The sequence below is a fragment of the Mustela lutreola genome, chromosome 1 (genome assembly GCF_030435805.1).
Source record: "Mustela lutreola isolate mMusLut2 chromosome 1, mMusLut2.pri, whole genome shotgun sequence".
In the NCBI taxonomy this organism is placed as follows: domain Eukaryota; kingdom Metazoa; phylum Chordata; class Mammalia; order Carnivora; family Mustelidae; genus Mustela; species Mustela lutreola.
Window position 1 is genome coordinate 212,684,759 of NC_081290.1, and position 16,431 is coordinate 212,701,189.

The 16,431-nt window shown below is 37.0% G+C and overlaps 1 protein-coding gene across 4 annotated transcripts in view; it reads left to right on the forward strand.

Annotated features, from left to right (window-relative positions):
* Positions 1–16,431, forward strand: part of MRE11 (MRE11 homolog, double strand break repair nuclease) — a 78,754-nt gene that overhangs the window by 9,409 nt on the left and 52,914 nt on the right. For all 4 annotated transcript variants that reach the window (XM_059186263.1, XM_059186267.1, XM_059186282.1 and 1 more), the window contains 3 exons: positions 6,841–6,928; positions 8,040–8,181; positions 12,167–12,281. In XM_059186263.1, coding sequence (XP_059042246.1) covers positions 6,841–6,928; positions 8,040–8,181; positions 12,167–12,281 — 345 coding nt within the window. The remainder of the gene's footprint in view (positions 1–6,840; positions 6,929–8,039; positions 8,182–12,166; positions 12,282–16,431) is intronic.

A 16,431-nucleotide genomic window follows, 5' to 3' on the forward strand; every position in this document is an offset into this window, starting at 1 on the left:
TCAGTTTGGGTTTTTTTCATGATTACACCAGGATTGTGGGTTTTCAGGAAAGAATATTCCAAAGGTGAAGTGCCCTTCTCGTAGCATATCCAGAGTGCAAGCTGTCAACATGGCTTATTACTGGTGAGGATAACCTTGATCTCTTGGTTAAGGTGGTGTCTGCCAGGGTTCCCTGCTGTCAAGTTAGGATTTTTCCCTTTTCATATGCCATTCATTAGAAGTGAGTTGCTAAGTCCAGCCCACACTCAGAGAGGGATTTAAGTTCCGCCTCCTAGAGAGAGGAAGGAGTGTCACAGGATATGGTCGTATTGAAGCTGTCGTAGTCAATAAAAATATTGAGGGAGTTATTTTGAGTCTCTGCACCTATTCTGTATTTCCTTAAAGTTTGTCCACTAATTTTCGCATTCATCAGTGGTTCTTGCCTGTAGCAGTAATAACTGTGGTGTTTTAATGGTGATTTTCTATTTCCATATTTTTCTACCTTTATTAATAAAATTCTTCTGTAAGGAAGATATGTCCATCGTCCCTGCATTTGTTAACTTACTTACTCAGCTGTCTATCAGTAGCAACTTATTTGCTTGTTTATATCAGTATGAACCCATTTTTTTTCTTTGGATTATAATTTAATACTATTATAATCTACTTTGTGGCTCAAATGATTTGTTCTAGGGTTAGTCATTGGGTGCTTTTTCAGATTGGTTCCTATTTGCTTTTGCCATACCCTTATCCTCCTCCTACCCCCTTACTTTTTGGTGCTAGAAGATGCTCCAAGCTGATTTTTTATTTTCCCTTCCTTAGCTTTAGATTCATCCATTTCTTCAAAGAGCCCTGGTTACTTTGGAGAATGGTATTTGAAAGCCCAAATCTAGATACTGGACTTGCACATTGCTATTATCTTTTGCCGGCTTCTAGGCTGCTGTGCTCACAGCTATGAAATACATGTATATGTACTACCCATGAAAACAGACCTATTTGTATTTATTTCTTATTTATTTATTTATCTATATTTTTAAAATAAGTTCATGTAGGGAGGTAAATTTTTAGATTTTTGTATGTAAGAAAATGCTTGTATTTAACTTTACTCTGGATTGATAATTTGGCTGAGTATAGAATTGGATTTTAAGCGATTCCTATAATTTTTAACATATAGCCTTGTTTTCAGGAATTCTGATCAGTATCTTTACCTGTATTCTCTTCAGCTCTAGAACTTTAGTGTTTTCTTCTTTCTTTCATCTTCTTTTTAAACTGTTCCACCCACCTTTGCAAACCTGTTCACATATTTCTTTGCTTACTATTGTTGCTTCTTGTATTTCATTTTTTTCTCTGGATTCTGTTTTCTTTCTAAAGTACAGTTTTCAGTAGTTTTTTCATTGAGTGTCTGTTGAGTGGTAAACTCTCATCTTTTGTTGCTGTTGAGAAGTCTGCTATCGTGTTAGTTGCTGGAAGAGCAGTATAACATTGTGATTAAAAGTGTGGATTCTGGGGGCGCCTGGTTGGCTCAGTGGGTTAAGCCTCTGCCTTCAGCTCAGGTCATGATCTTGAGGTCCTGGGATCAAGCCCCGAATCGGGCTCTCTGCTCAGCAGGGAGCCTGCTTTCCCTCTCTCTCTGCCTGCCTCTCTGACTACTTGTGATCTCTGTCAACTAAATAAATAAGATCTTTAAAAAAAAAGGCGTGGATTCTGGTATAAGACCATCTGATTTCTTGTCCTGGCTTTGCTCTACCTTACTTTTATAATTATAAAATGAAAAAACAATAGTGCTGATCTTACAGAGTTACTGTGAGAAGTAGTTGAATTAATAAAATTGCTTAGAATAGTAACAACAGAAAGAAAACACTCAGGTAACTATTATGCTTTTCTCATTGTTCTTCGCATTTTGCAGTCTTACTATGACATACTTAGCTGTGGATTTAGTTCTAATTGTTCTGCTTGCGTATCATGCATTTCAGTCTGACGATTTTTTTTTTCCTCAGCAACTTATCCATTACATTTTCAAATGTTTCCTATTCTTTCTCTTTTTGAGTATTATTTATGTCTCTTAATCTTTTTGTTATATTGTTATTACTTACTTTATCTCTTTGTGCTGTATTCTGAATAATTTTCCTTTCTTGTTTACTAGTTCATGTAGGAAAAAACAGAGAAAACAAAAAAATAGAGAAAGAAAAGACTGCTAAATAAAGATTAGCCCCATTAGATGTGAAAGTATATTATACCACATTAACAAAACAAAGGATAAAAATTATACCATCATCTTTAGATGTAGAAAAAGTGTTTGACAAAATTCAACATCCTTTTATAATAAAAACTTCCCCAATAAATTGGGCATAGAAGAAACATACCTCAACATAATAAAAGCCATGCATGACAAGCCCACAGCTAACCTCATACCCAGTGGTGAATTTTCTTCTAAGATTGAGAACAGAACAAGATTCTTACTCTCCCCCCTCCTATTCAACATCATATTAGAAGTCTTAGCCTGAGCCATTAGACAACAAAAAGAAATAAAAGGCATCCAGTTTGGAAAGGAAGAAGTAAAATTGTCTCTATTTGTGGATGACAATATTATATTTAGAAAACCTGGGAGAATTCATCAAAAAACTGTTAGAACTGGGCGCCTGGGTGGCTCAGTGGGTTAAGCCGCTGCCTTCGGCTCAGGTCATGATCTCAGGGTCCTGGGATCGAGTCCCGCGTCGGGCTCTCTGCTCAGCGGGGAGCCTGCTTCCCTCTCTCTCTCTCTCTGCCTGCCTCTCCATCTACTTGTGGTTTCTCTCTGTCAAATAAATAAATAAAATCTTTAAAAAAAAAAAAAAAAAAAAAAAAAACAACTGTTAGAACTAATAAATGAATTCAGTAAAGCTGCAGGATACAAAATCAGTACACAAAACCCAATTCTATTTGTATATACTAACAGTGAATGAGCAGAAAGAGAAATTAAGGAAAAAATAGAATAAAAAAGAATAAAATACTTAGGAATACACTTAATCAAGGAGGTGAAAGATCTGTATACTGAAGCTATGACATTGGTGAAATAAAGTGAAGACAAAAAGTGGAAAGATGTTTGTGCTTACACATTGGAAGAATTAATATTGTTAACCAATCCTTACCCAAAGTGATCTACAGATTCAGTGCAATCTCTATCAAAATTGTAGTGGTATTTTTCATAGAAAGAGAACAAACAATCCTAAAATTTGTGTGGAACCACAAAAGGCCCCAAATAGCCAAAGCAGTCTTAAGAAAGATAAATGTGGAGACATTAGCCTTGCTAATTTCAAGCTGTATTACAAAGCTATAGTAATCAAAACAGTGTGGTATTGGCATAAAAACAGACATATAGGTCATGACAACAGATTAGAGCACAGAAATAAACCCATGCTTATTTGGTCAATTAATTGATGACAGAGGAGTCGAGACTATACAATGAAGAAAGGACAGTCTCTTCAATAAGGTACTGGGAGCATTGGACAGCCACATACAGAAGAGTGAGGCTGCCCCCTCTTTTACACCATATACGAAAATCAACTGAAAATGGATTAGAGTCTTGAATGTGAGACCTGAAACCATAAAACTCCTAGGAGAAAGCATGGGAAGTAAGCTTCTTGACATCATTCTTGGCAGTGATTTTTTTTGGATTTGACACCAAAAGCAAAAATAAACAAGTGGGACTACCTCGGATTTAAAAGCTGCTGCGCAGTAAAGGAAATCATCAACAGAATAAAAAAGCAACCTATGGAGTAGAAGAAAATACAGTCATCTATCTGATAAGAGGTTAACACCCCAAATATGTAAAGAACTTACATAACTCAATAGTGTCGCCCCTCCCCCCAAAAGAGCAGAATCCAATCTAATTAAAAATGAGCAAAGGAACTGCATAGACTTTTTTTTAAAGAAGATCTACAAATGACCAACAGGTATATGGAAAGGTACTCAAAATCACTAGTTATCAGAGAAATGCAAATTAAAACCACAATAAGATATCACCTCACACCTGTTAGAATGGCTATCATCAAAAAGATAAGAGAACCAATGTACAAAAGGATGTGGAGAAAAGGGAACTCTTAACGCACTGTTGGTGGGAATGTAAATTGACTAAGCTACAATGGAAAGCAGTTTAGTGGCTCCTTCAAAAATAAAAATAGAGCTACCGTATGATCAAGCAATCCTCTTCTGGGTATGTATCCAAAAGAAAATGCCAACAGGGTCTTGAGGAGATCATCTGCATTTCTGTGTTTATTGTAGCATTATCCATTGTATCCAGATATGGAAAGAACATAAGGGCCTGTTAGTTGGATGAATGGATAAAGATGGATTAAGATGATGTGCCATGTATATATGAACATGAAATATTAATTCAGCTCTGAGAAAGAAGGACATCTTGCCATTTGTAACATGGATGGACCTTGAGGGCATTACACTGTGAAATAAGTCAGACAAAGAAAAATACTGTGTCGATTTCTTTAGCATATGGAATCTGATAAAGCTGAACTCAGACTAGAATGGTGCTTAACCAGGGCCAGGACTTGAGGGAAAAGCGAAGATGTTGGTCAAACAGTATAAACTTCAAGTTATAAAGTGAGTAAGTTCTGAGACTCCAATGTGCAACATAGTGATGGTAGTTGGTAATATTTTATACTTGAAAGTTGCTAAGAGTAGATTTCAGATGTTCTTGTCACAAAAAAATGTGAGATGATGCAAGTGTTAGCTGTAGTGGTGATTTTGGAGTATATGTGTTTTAAACAATATATTGTATTCCTTAAAGTTATACATTGTTATATGTCAATTATTTCATGATAAAACTGGAAAAAGTGCAATGCTTCAGTAATTAAAAATGTGATATGCCTCATGACTTGATAGGCAGATAAGTGAAAGAGTGTAGAGCTCCATAAGTAGCCTCAGTACATGTAGGAATTTTGTATTTGGTGAAGGGGGTATCTTGTATTTGCAGGAAAAATATGGATTATTCAACAAAAGTATTAGAAGAAACTATTGGACGTGGTTTTAAAATTTAGATTCAGAAAAGGGTTTTCTGTGTACAATACAAACTGAGAAGCCATAAAAGTGAAATTGATGTTTGTCTTTGTAAAAGTAAATTTGTGCAGGACAGAAACTTTCTGAGACAAAATGAAAAGTCAAGAGTTCAACTACGAAGAATTTTTGCAGTTCATTGCAAATTAAGGTCTCATTTCCCCAGTAGGTAAATAGCTATTTCAAATCTATTTAAAAAATTCAAGAGTTGATAAAAACATAGGTAAAGAATACAGATTGAGTTCACAAAAGAAGTGGCATTTAAACATAAGAATATGAAAAATACAAAATGGAATTCATTCATAATAAAGATATAAAATTAAGCTCTACTGAGATGTTTTTCTCCTGTCAGTATGGCATAGATCAGTGATTTTGCAGTTCTGGGTGTACATTGTAGTTGCATAGAAATATTAAAAAAGATACTGATGACAGTCTCCAGGTCAATTACTGTCTGAATGTGTCATCAGCATTGTTAGATCTTAAAAGATTCCTAGGTGATTGTAACATCCCGCTAGGGTTTAGAATCATGGTTATCCATTTAAAAGCTGATAGAATAAAGGGAAAAAGTTGTGTCTCATGCATTGCTGTTATATTATGTGTAAATTTGTGCAACTTCTATGGAGGGAAATTGGCAGAATTTCCAAATGTACAAATGCTTGCTCATCCTTTGACCTAACTCCTTTCTAGATGTTTTCTTACACTTGCACAAGGGCAACTTTGTACAAGATTACCCAGTATAGCATTATTTGTAAAGTAAAAAAAATGGAAATACTCTAAATGTCCATTGGTTAAGTAACTACTTAAACACATTATGATAGCCCATTCAATTGAAGTACTGTCCCCCCAAAGAAAGCACAAGGAAGCTCTTTATGTACTAATACAGAATGGTTTCTAAAACATTAAATGAAAAAGCAGGGTACAGAAACCTATATTGTGCTACCATTTGTGTAAGAAGAAGTACATTTATTTGCTAATGAAGATGTAAGATACTATATATAGCATAGATATACTAGAAGTTGTTAATTGTATTTGCCTCTGAGAAGAGGAGCTGGATGACTGGGCAGAAGTGGGTGGGAGGTTTGTAAATTGCACAGATAGTAAGTGATAGGCCTGGAGTTTTATTTTATTTTTTTAAAAATTTTATTTATTTATTTTACAGAAAGAGATCACAAGTAGGCTGAGAGGCAGGCAGAGAGAGAGAGAGGAGTTAGCAGGCTCCCCACAGAGCAGAGAGCCCCATGCGGGCCTCGACCCCAGGACTCTGGGATCATGACCTGAGCCAAAGGCAGAGGCTTTAACCCACTGAGCCACCCAGGCGCTCCAGGCCTGGAGTTTTAAATCTTGGTTTCCGAAGTGCATGTGTTTCCTTCCCTCCCCCTTCCACAAATAACCTACAAAGGCTTTCAAAATTCTTCAGGTCTCTTTACTTTCCAGTAGTTAGGTATACCTGCCTATCTTTCATATAACTCACAAATACCATATATTGCAGTGTTTTCTTTATAGTGTAGTACTTTGAGCTCTCTGCTCAGTGAGAAGCCTGCTTCCTCCCTCTCTCTCTGCCTGCCTCTCTGCCTACTTGTGATCTGTCAAATAAATAAATAAAACTTTTTTTTTTTTAAAAAGTGTAGTACTTTCAGATGCTTCAAACTTGAATTGACATGAATTCTTACCTGTCATTTTATTTCTTTAAAGTGCCAAACCAGTGGCACTTATATGGCCAACTTCTATCATCCAATTTGCCCATAATTACATTAATTTTTTAAAGGGGGAAAATAGCTTTTGTGTTCATAGAAACATTAACTTTTCTTTTTTTTAAAGGTTTCCATGGGTGAACTACCAAGATGACAATCTCAACATTTCGATTCCAGTGTTTAGTATTCATGGCAATCATGATGATCCCACAGGGGTAATTATTGGGTTCTTACAATTTGTCAATTTAGTTTGTGGAAAGCATTCTTGTCCTTCCCAGAAATTTTTAGTCAAATTGAGTCAGAAAGTCAAATTGACTTTGTATCATTCATATAAGCTTTTATACTGCTTTTTAGATAATTTTTTAAAATCTGTAGTAATAATTGGTGTGTGCGGTATGCTTTTATTTCATTAGTGCTGAGGTTGACAATAAGTAACCAGGAGCAGGAATAAATACCTAACATTTGTATAAAGCTTCATAGTTTACCTGGTGTTTTTATGTCCCTTATCTCAAAATCTTACCTGTAGGAAATGATTTCTCAACAGTTTTAAATCTAAATTAGTTCATTTTATTGTCTGTTTGATAGGGAAGCAGTAATAGAGGTCCTACACTAAAAATATTTTTGTTTCATCTGATCATTAATATCATAGATTATTAGTTAATCTAGTTTTTTCCTCCATGGCTTAAGAGGTCTGCTTTTATTACAAAATGCTTATTTCAGGGCTGGCTTTTTTTAATTGATTTATTTTTTAATGAGAGACTTGAACTCAGCCTCTGAGATCGAGACCTGAGCTGAGATCAAGAGTGGAACATTTAACCAGCTGAGCTACCCAGGCGCCCCTGGTTTTTATTTTTGGTGGCCAAGACATAAGTTTTTTTTTTTTTCCTTAAGATTTTATTTATTTATTTATTTGAGAGAGAGCAAGTGAGCAGGAACAGGAGGAGGGGCAGAGGGAGAAGCAGACTGCCCGCTGGGCAGGGAGCCTGATGTGGGGCTCCATCCCCGGACACTGGGATCATGACCTGAGCTAAAGACAGATACTTCACTGACTGAGCCACCCAGGTGCCCCAAATCATAAGTCCCCCCCCGCCATCATAAGTTTTGATGAAATGCTAACTTTGTATTTAGCATGTGGTTCCAGTCACAGTAGGTCATTTGTAAATGAAGAAAGGTAGTAAATACTTCTACTGTTATAATTTTGTTTTGGCACTATCCTAATCTATGTTTTAGTTAGTATATGGAATGTACTTTAATAGGTAATAATATGAGTTGTAGATTATTTGGTTTTGGATACACATTCATATTCTTTGAAAATATTTTGCATAGGCAGATGCACTCTGTGCCCTGGATATTTTAAGTTGTGCTGGATTTGTAAATCACTTTGGACGTTCAGTGTCTGTGGAGAAGATTGACATTAGTCCAGTTTTGCTCCAAAAAGGAAGCACAAAAATTGCTCTTTATGGCTTAGGTAAGATGGTTTTATTTTATCATTTATGTCAGTAAATAGTTACTTAAACAGCAACTGAAATCAAATTCTGGAATTAACTTTATTGCTGTTTGGGAAAAAAAGTGAGGCAGATCTATTCCTGATGAGTGACTATAAAAAATGATAGAAGGTTTTGGTTGAAATTTTTTAGTATTTAATAAGGACCATTAGCCCTTGATAATACTTCTAAGAGCCGTTTTGGGGAAAAAAAAAATTCCTTTAATTTCTGTTGATTTTTTTCCTTTCTTTTAGACTCAGATATAGAATCCTGAATGTTAGACTTACACAGTAATTAGAAACACTGCATTTTGGTATCTTGGACGTCTTTGAAATGTCTAAAGTTTCACTGTCTAGTATAGTAACTACCAGCCTCATGTAGATATTGAGCACTTGAAATGCAGCTGGTCTGAATAGAGTTATGCTGTAAATATAAAATCACAGCTGATTTCAAAGATGTGGAAAAAAACGTAAAATGCCTTATTAATCTCGTGGATTAAGTAAAATAAATTAAAATTCATTTCACCTGTTTCTTTTTATTTGTTTTAATGTAGTTAGTAGAAAATTTAGAATTACATAATTGGTCTGTGTTAGTGGCTAGTGTGTTATATTTTTGTTACAACATTGCTAGTCCAGAGCTATCATCTGTAATGCTGAATATGTGCTTTTATCAGCTTGGCTATCTTCAATTTATTTAGTGTCCAGTAGGTAAAAATCTATTTGCTAGGCTTGATTCCATATGAACAAAGAAATGAAAGAATATTTTTAGAGTACATTCCAAGTCTATTTGTTGAGTCCTCCTTGGACTCAGTTCAGCTTGATACTTGATAATGTAATAGCTTTACTATTTTTATTGTATATAATTTTAAAAATTACATTCCATGTTAAATCAACTGTAAAGTACCCTGAGAGAAATTAGGAAAAAATTTCACACTGTAGCCCTAACATAGTCTTTTTTTTTTTTTAAAGATTTTATTTATTTATTTGACAGATGGAGATCACAGGTAGGCAGAGAGGCAGGCAGAGAGGTGGGGGAAAGCAGGATCCCTGCCAAGCAGAGAGCCCGACGTGGGGCTCGATCCCAGGACCCTGGGATCATGACCCGAGCCGAAGGCAGAGGCTTTACCCACTGAGCCATCCAGGCGCCCAGTCTTTTTTTTTTTTTTTAAAGATATTTTATTTATATTTTTGACAGAGAACACACAAGCAGGGGAGCAGTAGAGGGAAAGGGAGAAATAGGCTCTCTGAAAAGCAGGGAGCCCATACGGGGCTGGATCCCAGCAGCCTGGGATCACAACTCGAGCTGAAAGCAAAAGCTTAACCAACTAAGCCACCCAGGTGCCCCCTTAACATAGTTTTTATATCTTTGAGTGATTTTAGTATAATAGCCTTAGAAGACCTTGTTTACTTCATTCAAGTCTCTTTATGTGCATATATATCTATACCTATAGATATAGATGTATATCTTTTAAGATTTTATTTAACAGAGAGAGAACACAGCCAGGGGGAGCAGGAGAGGAAGAAGCAGGCTCCCCACTGAGCAGGGAGCCCAACACAGGGCTCCATCCCAGGACCCTGGGATCATGACCTGAGGTGAAGGCAGATGCTTAACCCACTGAGCCACCCAGGTGTCCCTCTTTGTATGGTTTTTTTTTTTTTTTTTTTTTTAAGATTTTTATTTATTTATTTGACAGACAGAGATCACAAGTAGGCAGAGATACAGGCAGAGAGTGAGGAGGAAGCTGGCTCCCTGCTGAGCCGAGAGCCCAATGTAGTACTCAATCCCAGGACCCTGGGATCATGACCTGAGGCGAAGGCAGAGGCTTTAACCCACTGAGCCACCCAGGTGCCCCCTTCATTGTATGTTTTTAAAAGAATAATTACAATGGGGGTTTATTTAAATTCTTACCCTAGGGAGTCTACAGTCTTTGTCCAGTTTTCATAATTTCTAGAAAGTAGAAAAATACCATGGTTATCTATATTTTAGAGATAAGGAAAATGAGATCAAAGTCTGATTTCCTAAGTGGTAGAGCAAGGAGTGAAATACACGTTTTAAAATGATGCTAAGAGAGGGTGGCGGAGTTATGGACATTTAGGAGGGTATGTGATATGGTGAGTGCTGTGAAGTGTGTAAACCTGTACATATAATACATTATATGTTTATAAAAAAATTTAAAAATTAAAAAAAAATGATGCTAACTGGTATTTTAATCACTGCAGTGCTAGGGATTGTATCTGCAGAAAATGGGTGATACTCCCACATTCAGACTGAGACGGATCCCATTATGCCTTAGGACCACCTGTTGCATTGCTCAGGTCATCCATTTTTTCCCAAACTCTCATTTCATCCTGTTCTGTTTTCCTTAACTGGACTCTGTCCCCACGCCACTTTCTCACCCTAGCCCTTCTCTCTACAGTTAATGAAGTCCCTCATACCATGTTTCTTCTCTGCATGGTATCTCTACTTCCCAACCTGCAGGGAAACTGGTCCCTAAGGTTCTGTGTCCCCCATGCTTCTCTGCCTCTCTCAGGTTTCTTACAGAGTTTAGGGCAGGAGCAGTGGGGAATGGGTGGGCTGGGAATTCCCCTTCTCCCTGCTTGCCATGTCCTTTACTGTCTGCAAACATCTTGCCCCCTTAAGGCTAATTGGCTAACCTGCCCGGCGCTTCCTTCTCAAATTTTTCACCTACCTATCTTCAAGTTTTATCAGCATTCTCAAGACTTTAACACCTAAGTAGATAACCTAATGCCCTGGACTTTGTATGCCTTGACTTTTTTGTTTCCAGTTTATATGTTCTGTATTCCAGTATCCATTTCATTGGTCACACTCTAGAAATTTCTTTTAAAGAAGTTAGATATTTTCAGGTTCTTAGCTTCTGTGTTATTGGCTTTTTCCCCCCAAGGCCTTCCCTAATGAGTGCACAAAGTAGCAACTGTCCCCTCACTGATATTTGCCCTCTTAGTATCCTTTTTCCCTTTTATAATATTTAAAAGTGTAATTTGTTTGTTTAGTTGTTTTTGTTGGCCTTCTCCACTAGTCTAAGGTGATCCTTTGGGGTATAGGAAGAATTATTTAAAAGTCATTATGTTATTAAAAAGCAGAGTATCTTTATTTAAAAACAGAATATAAGAATATTATTTGGGGGGCACCTGGGTGGCTCAGTGGGTTAAAGCCTCTGCCTTCGGCTCAGGTCATGATCTCAAGGTCCTGGGATCGAGCCCCACATCAGGCTCTCTGCTCAGCAGGGAGCCTGCTTCCTCTTCTCTCTCTTCTATCTGCCTACCTCTCTGCCCTTTTGTGATATTGGTCAAATAAATAAATAAAATCTTGAAAAAAAATATTTTTTTAAGTACATTTATTTTTTTACCTCGTCCTTTTTAACGTATCTGTTACAATGTGTATACTAGAGGGAAAGTATGTATAATAAAGGGGTAGTGAAAAACAACATTATTGGAAATTTTAATAAGAATTTAAGAAAACTTGGGGCGCCTGGGTGGCTCAGTGGGTTAAGGCCTCTGCTTTCAGCTCAGGTCATGATCTCTGGGTCTTGGGATTGAGCCCCACATTGTGCTTTCTTAGCGGGGAGCCTGCTTCCTCCTCTTTCTCTGCCTGCCTCTCTTCCTACTTGTGATCTCTGTCTGTCAAATAAATAAAATCTTAAAAAAAAAAAAAAGAATTTAAGAAAACTTCAAATAGAAATAGTTTTCATGGAAAATTTCAGATTTTCATTCCATGTTTTCCAGATTTTGAAGGTATGTATGCCTGACTTGGAAAACATTTTTAAAATGCAAGTATCTTCTCAACAGCTGTCATGCAAGAACCCAGAACCTACTCGTGTGTAAATGATTCCAGATTTCAAATATATCTCTGATAAGAAAATGAAATACTTAGAGAAGCACATAAGTTAGAAGCAAAACATTCATTTTTCAACCAAGTAAAAAACCGGTTTTAAAATAATGTCTGTTTCAGGGTCCATTCCAGATGAAAGACTCTATCGAATGTTTGTCAATAAAAAAGTAACAATGTTGAGACCAAAAGAAGATGAAAACTCTTGGTTTAACTTATTTGTGATTCATCAGAACAGGTGAAAGTATTCGTGTTTTTGTTTTTTGTTTTTTAATTTTTGAGTCCAGTATTGATTCCTCAAATCTCTATTTCCAGGCTTTCGTGTTTCTGTAAAATGTTCCTTATTCTTTGAAAGTTGACAGTGTAGGATCATGCAAAACTTCCATGTGCTTTGTGTGACTGCATTTTGAAATTGTTTCCAATACATTCTTATCTGTAAAGAATGTTTATGACATATGAATAAGGTGCAGGAATAACTATAAAATTGGATACTTTTGAATTCAGCAGAGAAGTAGAGCCTTCACAATGTGTTATCCCATGCGCTTCCCTAACCCCTTCTTTCTGCTTACCCCAGAGGGAAGCACTGTTTTTAATTTCTGTTTAATCAGTCTGTTGCTTTTCTTTATTGTTTAATCACATAATTATCTGTCAAGAGTATTTTATTTAGTTTTGATACAACTGGAACCCTTCTGTGTATTTTGTGTAGCTGGCTTATTATGTTCCACATTACATTACTAAGATTCATACATTCTGATGCTTAAAAGCATAATTAATTTCCACTGATCTGTACAGTTACAGTTTTTCTTGTGTTGGTAAATGTTTTCTATTATTTCCAGATTCTTGCTTTTTTCAGCCTTTTTGTTATGAATACTCTTACATGCATCTCCTGGTACATATAGGCAGGTATTTTTCTAGAATACATTAGATATAGTTAGAGCGGTTGTCTTTTGTTAGTATTTTGAAGATGTTCGATCTGTTGTTAGGGTTCAGGATCGACTGAAAGGAAGGAAGACTTGATGCAAGATGTACCGTGATAACTGTACTTAAAGTGTGAAATGATGGCAGTGAAAGTGATGTGGAAAGGACAGACCTGAGAGTTACCTGATTTGGGATTTGGGCCTGATTATATTTATTACTCATTGAACAGACACTTACTGAATATAAAATACTGGTACTTAAACCCACTAAGCACTCAGTGAAAGGAAGGCCTGACAAGGCAGCCCTCTGTTTTATATATTCTCTCAAAAGTGAGTTTTGAAGGAGGAGCAGGCCAGAGTTTTAATAAGTGCAGTCTCCCTATAATTTTGCACCACTGGGAGTTTGTTCTTTCTCTTGCTTCGGGCTTCCCAATTCTGCTACCCTTTCTACTTTCCCAAAGTAGGGAAAAGTCAGAAGGAAAAATCGTAAGTGATTCCAGGAACTTGAGTCAGAATGAGAGGTGGAATGGCAGCATCAGGAATGGGAATGGGTGAGATGATGACAATGGCTAGTTGCTGGTGATGTTAACACTCATAGTTTGATGAAGGTGGTGTATGCTAAGTTGCACCAGGGTCAAGGTCCCATTTTCCCATTTTGTAATTAATATTTTGGGAAATATTTGGTGGGGGATCTCATTTCCAGCAATGAACACTATGGTGTTGCAATTGTTATTTTTTTATTTCCCCTCATTCTTTCTGCATTTATTAATTGAAATTCTTCTATAAGGAAGATTTGTCCCTTCTCTCTCATTTATTTATTCATTTATTTATGTTGGTATGGACTTAAGGATATTTATTTTATCCTTTGAGTTATAATCCAAAACTATCAGGGTTTTTTTTTGGTTGTTGTTGCTCAAATTATTCCAGTTTTGACCACTGAGAGTTCTTTTATTTTAGCTTCTTTGTCCTCTCAGCATGCCCTCTTCCATTTTATTTATTTTTGATCATGTCCTTCACTTTTCTGGTACCACAAGGTGCACCAGGCACATACTGTATTTTTGGCTCTAGTCCTGGAATCAACCACTTTGCCAAGGATCCCTGATTGTCTTTATTGGAGAACAGTGTTTAGAGACCCAGGTGTGCTTGTTGCTGCTGGGACTCTCTTAGCCCTCAGTGATCAGAGTGTAGAGGATATGTGTATATATATCCTAACCCATGTATATACATCTGTAGCTATTAAAAACACACACACAAGCAAGAGTTTGTACACTGTAATCCAGCCCTATTGGGTTCATTTTTGTCTTCTCCCTTTTCTTATTTGGGAGTTCTTTCTCTAACAGTTAGAAACTTGGATCATATTATCTGTAATATATTTAATTTTTTCAGTCTTGGTTGACATATAAGGTAATTTCAAAATTGCTGACCTCTACCCATGAGAAACAAATTTGTCAATGAGTGTATAGTGTTTATGTAAGTTATTTTAGTTAGCCTTACTATATGTAGTCAAAACACCACTTGTGTTTTGACCACAAAAGGCCACGAAAGGCCAGCTCCTTTTCCCCCAGCCCCTTCAACGTGATTATGCAGTTCTTCTGTAACACTGTTGGACTCATTTGTCACCCTCTGCATTCTTACGTACTTTTTTATTGCTTCAATGGACTTACGAAAAACAGGGTTTGTCCTAGTGAGTGGCTTCTCATGGGCCTTTTACATTTTGCTTTATTTCCCGGTTTCTTTCTGTGGCTGAAAAAGAAAGTAGACTCCAAAGCAGAAGAGGACCTTGTCATACAAAATACTTCCATCAGAATGTTTTGGTCAACTTTTTGTTTGATTGGTTTGGTTTGGTTTGGTCAACTTTTAAGTCACAAATCAGAGTTAGTCCACCAGTATAATATTCCCTCTTCTGTGAAGGAGTCAGTGTTCTGTGAAAGCACAGTTACATCATATAGTATTCGAGTTATCTGTTTCTTCAGTAACTGTGATTATGTCATGCCCTAGATAAGTGTTTTTTTATTATTTTTTTTAAGATTTTATTTGTTTATTTGACAGACAGAGATCACAGTAGACAGAGAGGCAGGCAGAGAGAGAGAGAGAGGGAAGCAGGCTCCCTGCTGAGCAGAGAGCCCGATGTGGGACTCGATCCCAGGACCCTGAGATCATGACCCGAGCCGAAGGCAGTGGCTTAACCCACTGACCACCCAGGCGCCCCGATAAGTGTTTTTTTTTTTTTAATATAAAAACATCCTTAGCTACAGGAGCCTGCAGCTTGTCTGATCACTTTCAGCTCTTCCTTGCATTCTTCTGCTCTGCCATGCTCCTCTCCTTGCAGTCCTTGAACTCGCTGAATACATTCCTACTTCACCACCTCTGCCACCCATCTGCTCTAGGACTCTGCCGAGGACTTAGCCCTCTTTCTAGAACTTTCTTCCCTTGTATGCTCAATCCCTTGTTGCGGTTCTCTGCTCATGTGTCACCTGACAGAGCAGCGTATCCTAACTACCATAGTAGCTTAGTAGCATTCCCATTCTGTGTCACTTCTCCCTCTATCTCTCTTTACAGCACCCACCACCACCTGACAGGGTAATGCACACACATGTACATATTGTATTACTGCATGTTCCCACACTAGCAAGGACTTTGTTCCGTGCTATGTCTTTGGTATCTAGAAGAGGCCTGGGACACCTGGCATAGACTGGACCCACAGGAAATATTTGTTGAGTGAATGAATGTTGATTTGCCTTAACTGAATGCTAGGTTGAGGTATTTGGACCCTTACTAAATTCCCAGTTATAAAGTCAGTGTTAGGGAAAACTTCTTGCCTTTCCTCACTTTGGGTTTTCACATATCTTTTAATAATAGCAGCTGATCTAGGTATAAAACCAGAGTTTGCAAATCTTCACAAAATATTTTATTTAATATTGAAAACTCATCTCTCAGGTAAGACTGAAATTCTTACTCCCATTCTTCTCAGTAATCATGTTAAAAAATGGCTGGGCATGTTTAGAGATTTGTTTTTATTCTACAAAGTTTAGACTTCACTCACTTTCATTTTCTGCCTCTATGAATAATCAAATCAATTTCTCTGTTTCCACTATTGATAGAGCTCATGCTGCTGCTTTTCTGATTTCACTTCCAGCTCTTCCCTGCATTCGTTCTGCTCAGCCACACTAGATGAAGCTCATGCTTTTCTGACTTGCCCTCTATAAAGCCTTTTGCAATTTACCTCTCAGTGTGGAACTGACCGGTTTCTCTTTTGTGGCTCCTACCTATCTGTGTCCTGCAAATTTGTAAACCTGTTGAGGGCAGGAATTAGGTATTATCTTTGCACCCCTAATCCCTTGAATAGTTTCTGGCACAAATAAGAGTTGTAATAAGGCTTTAATGGATGGAGAAAGAAAGATCTGTATATCTTTTCTTAAAATGAAGTGTTCCTATAGCTTTGGATGTTTATATTTATTTTTTAAAATCTTT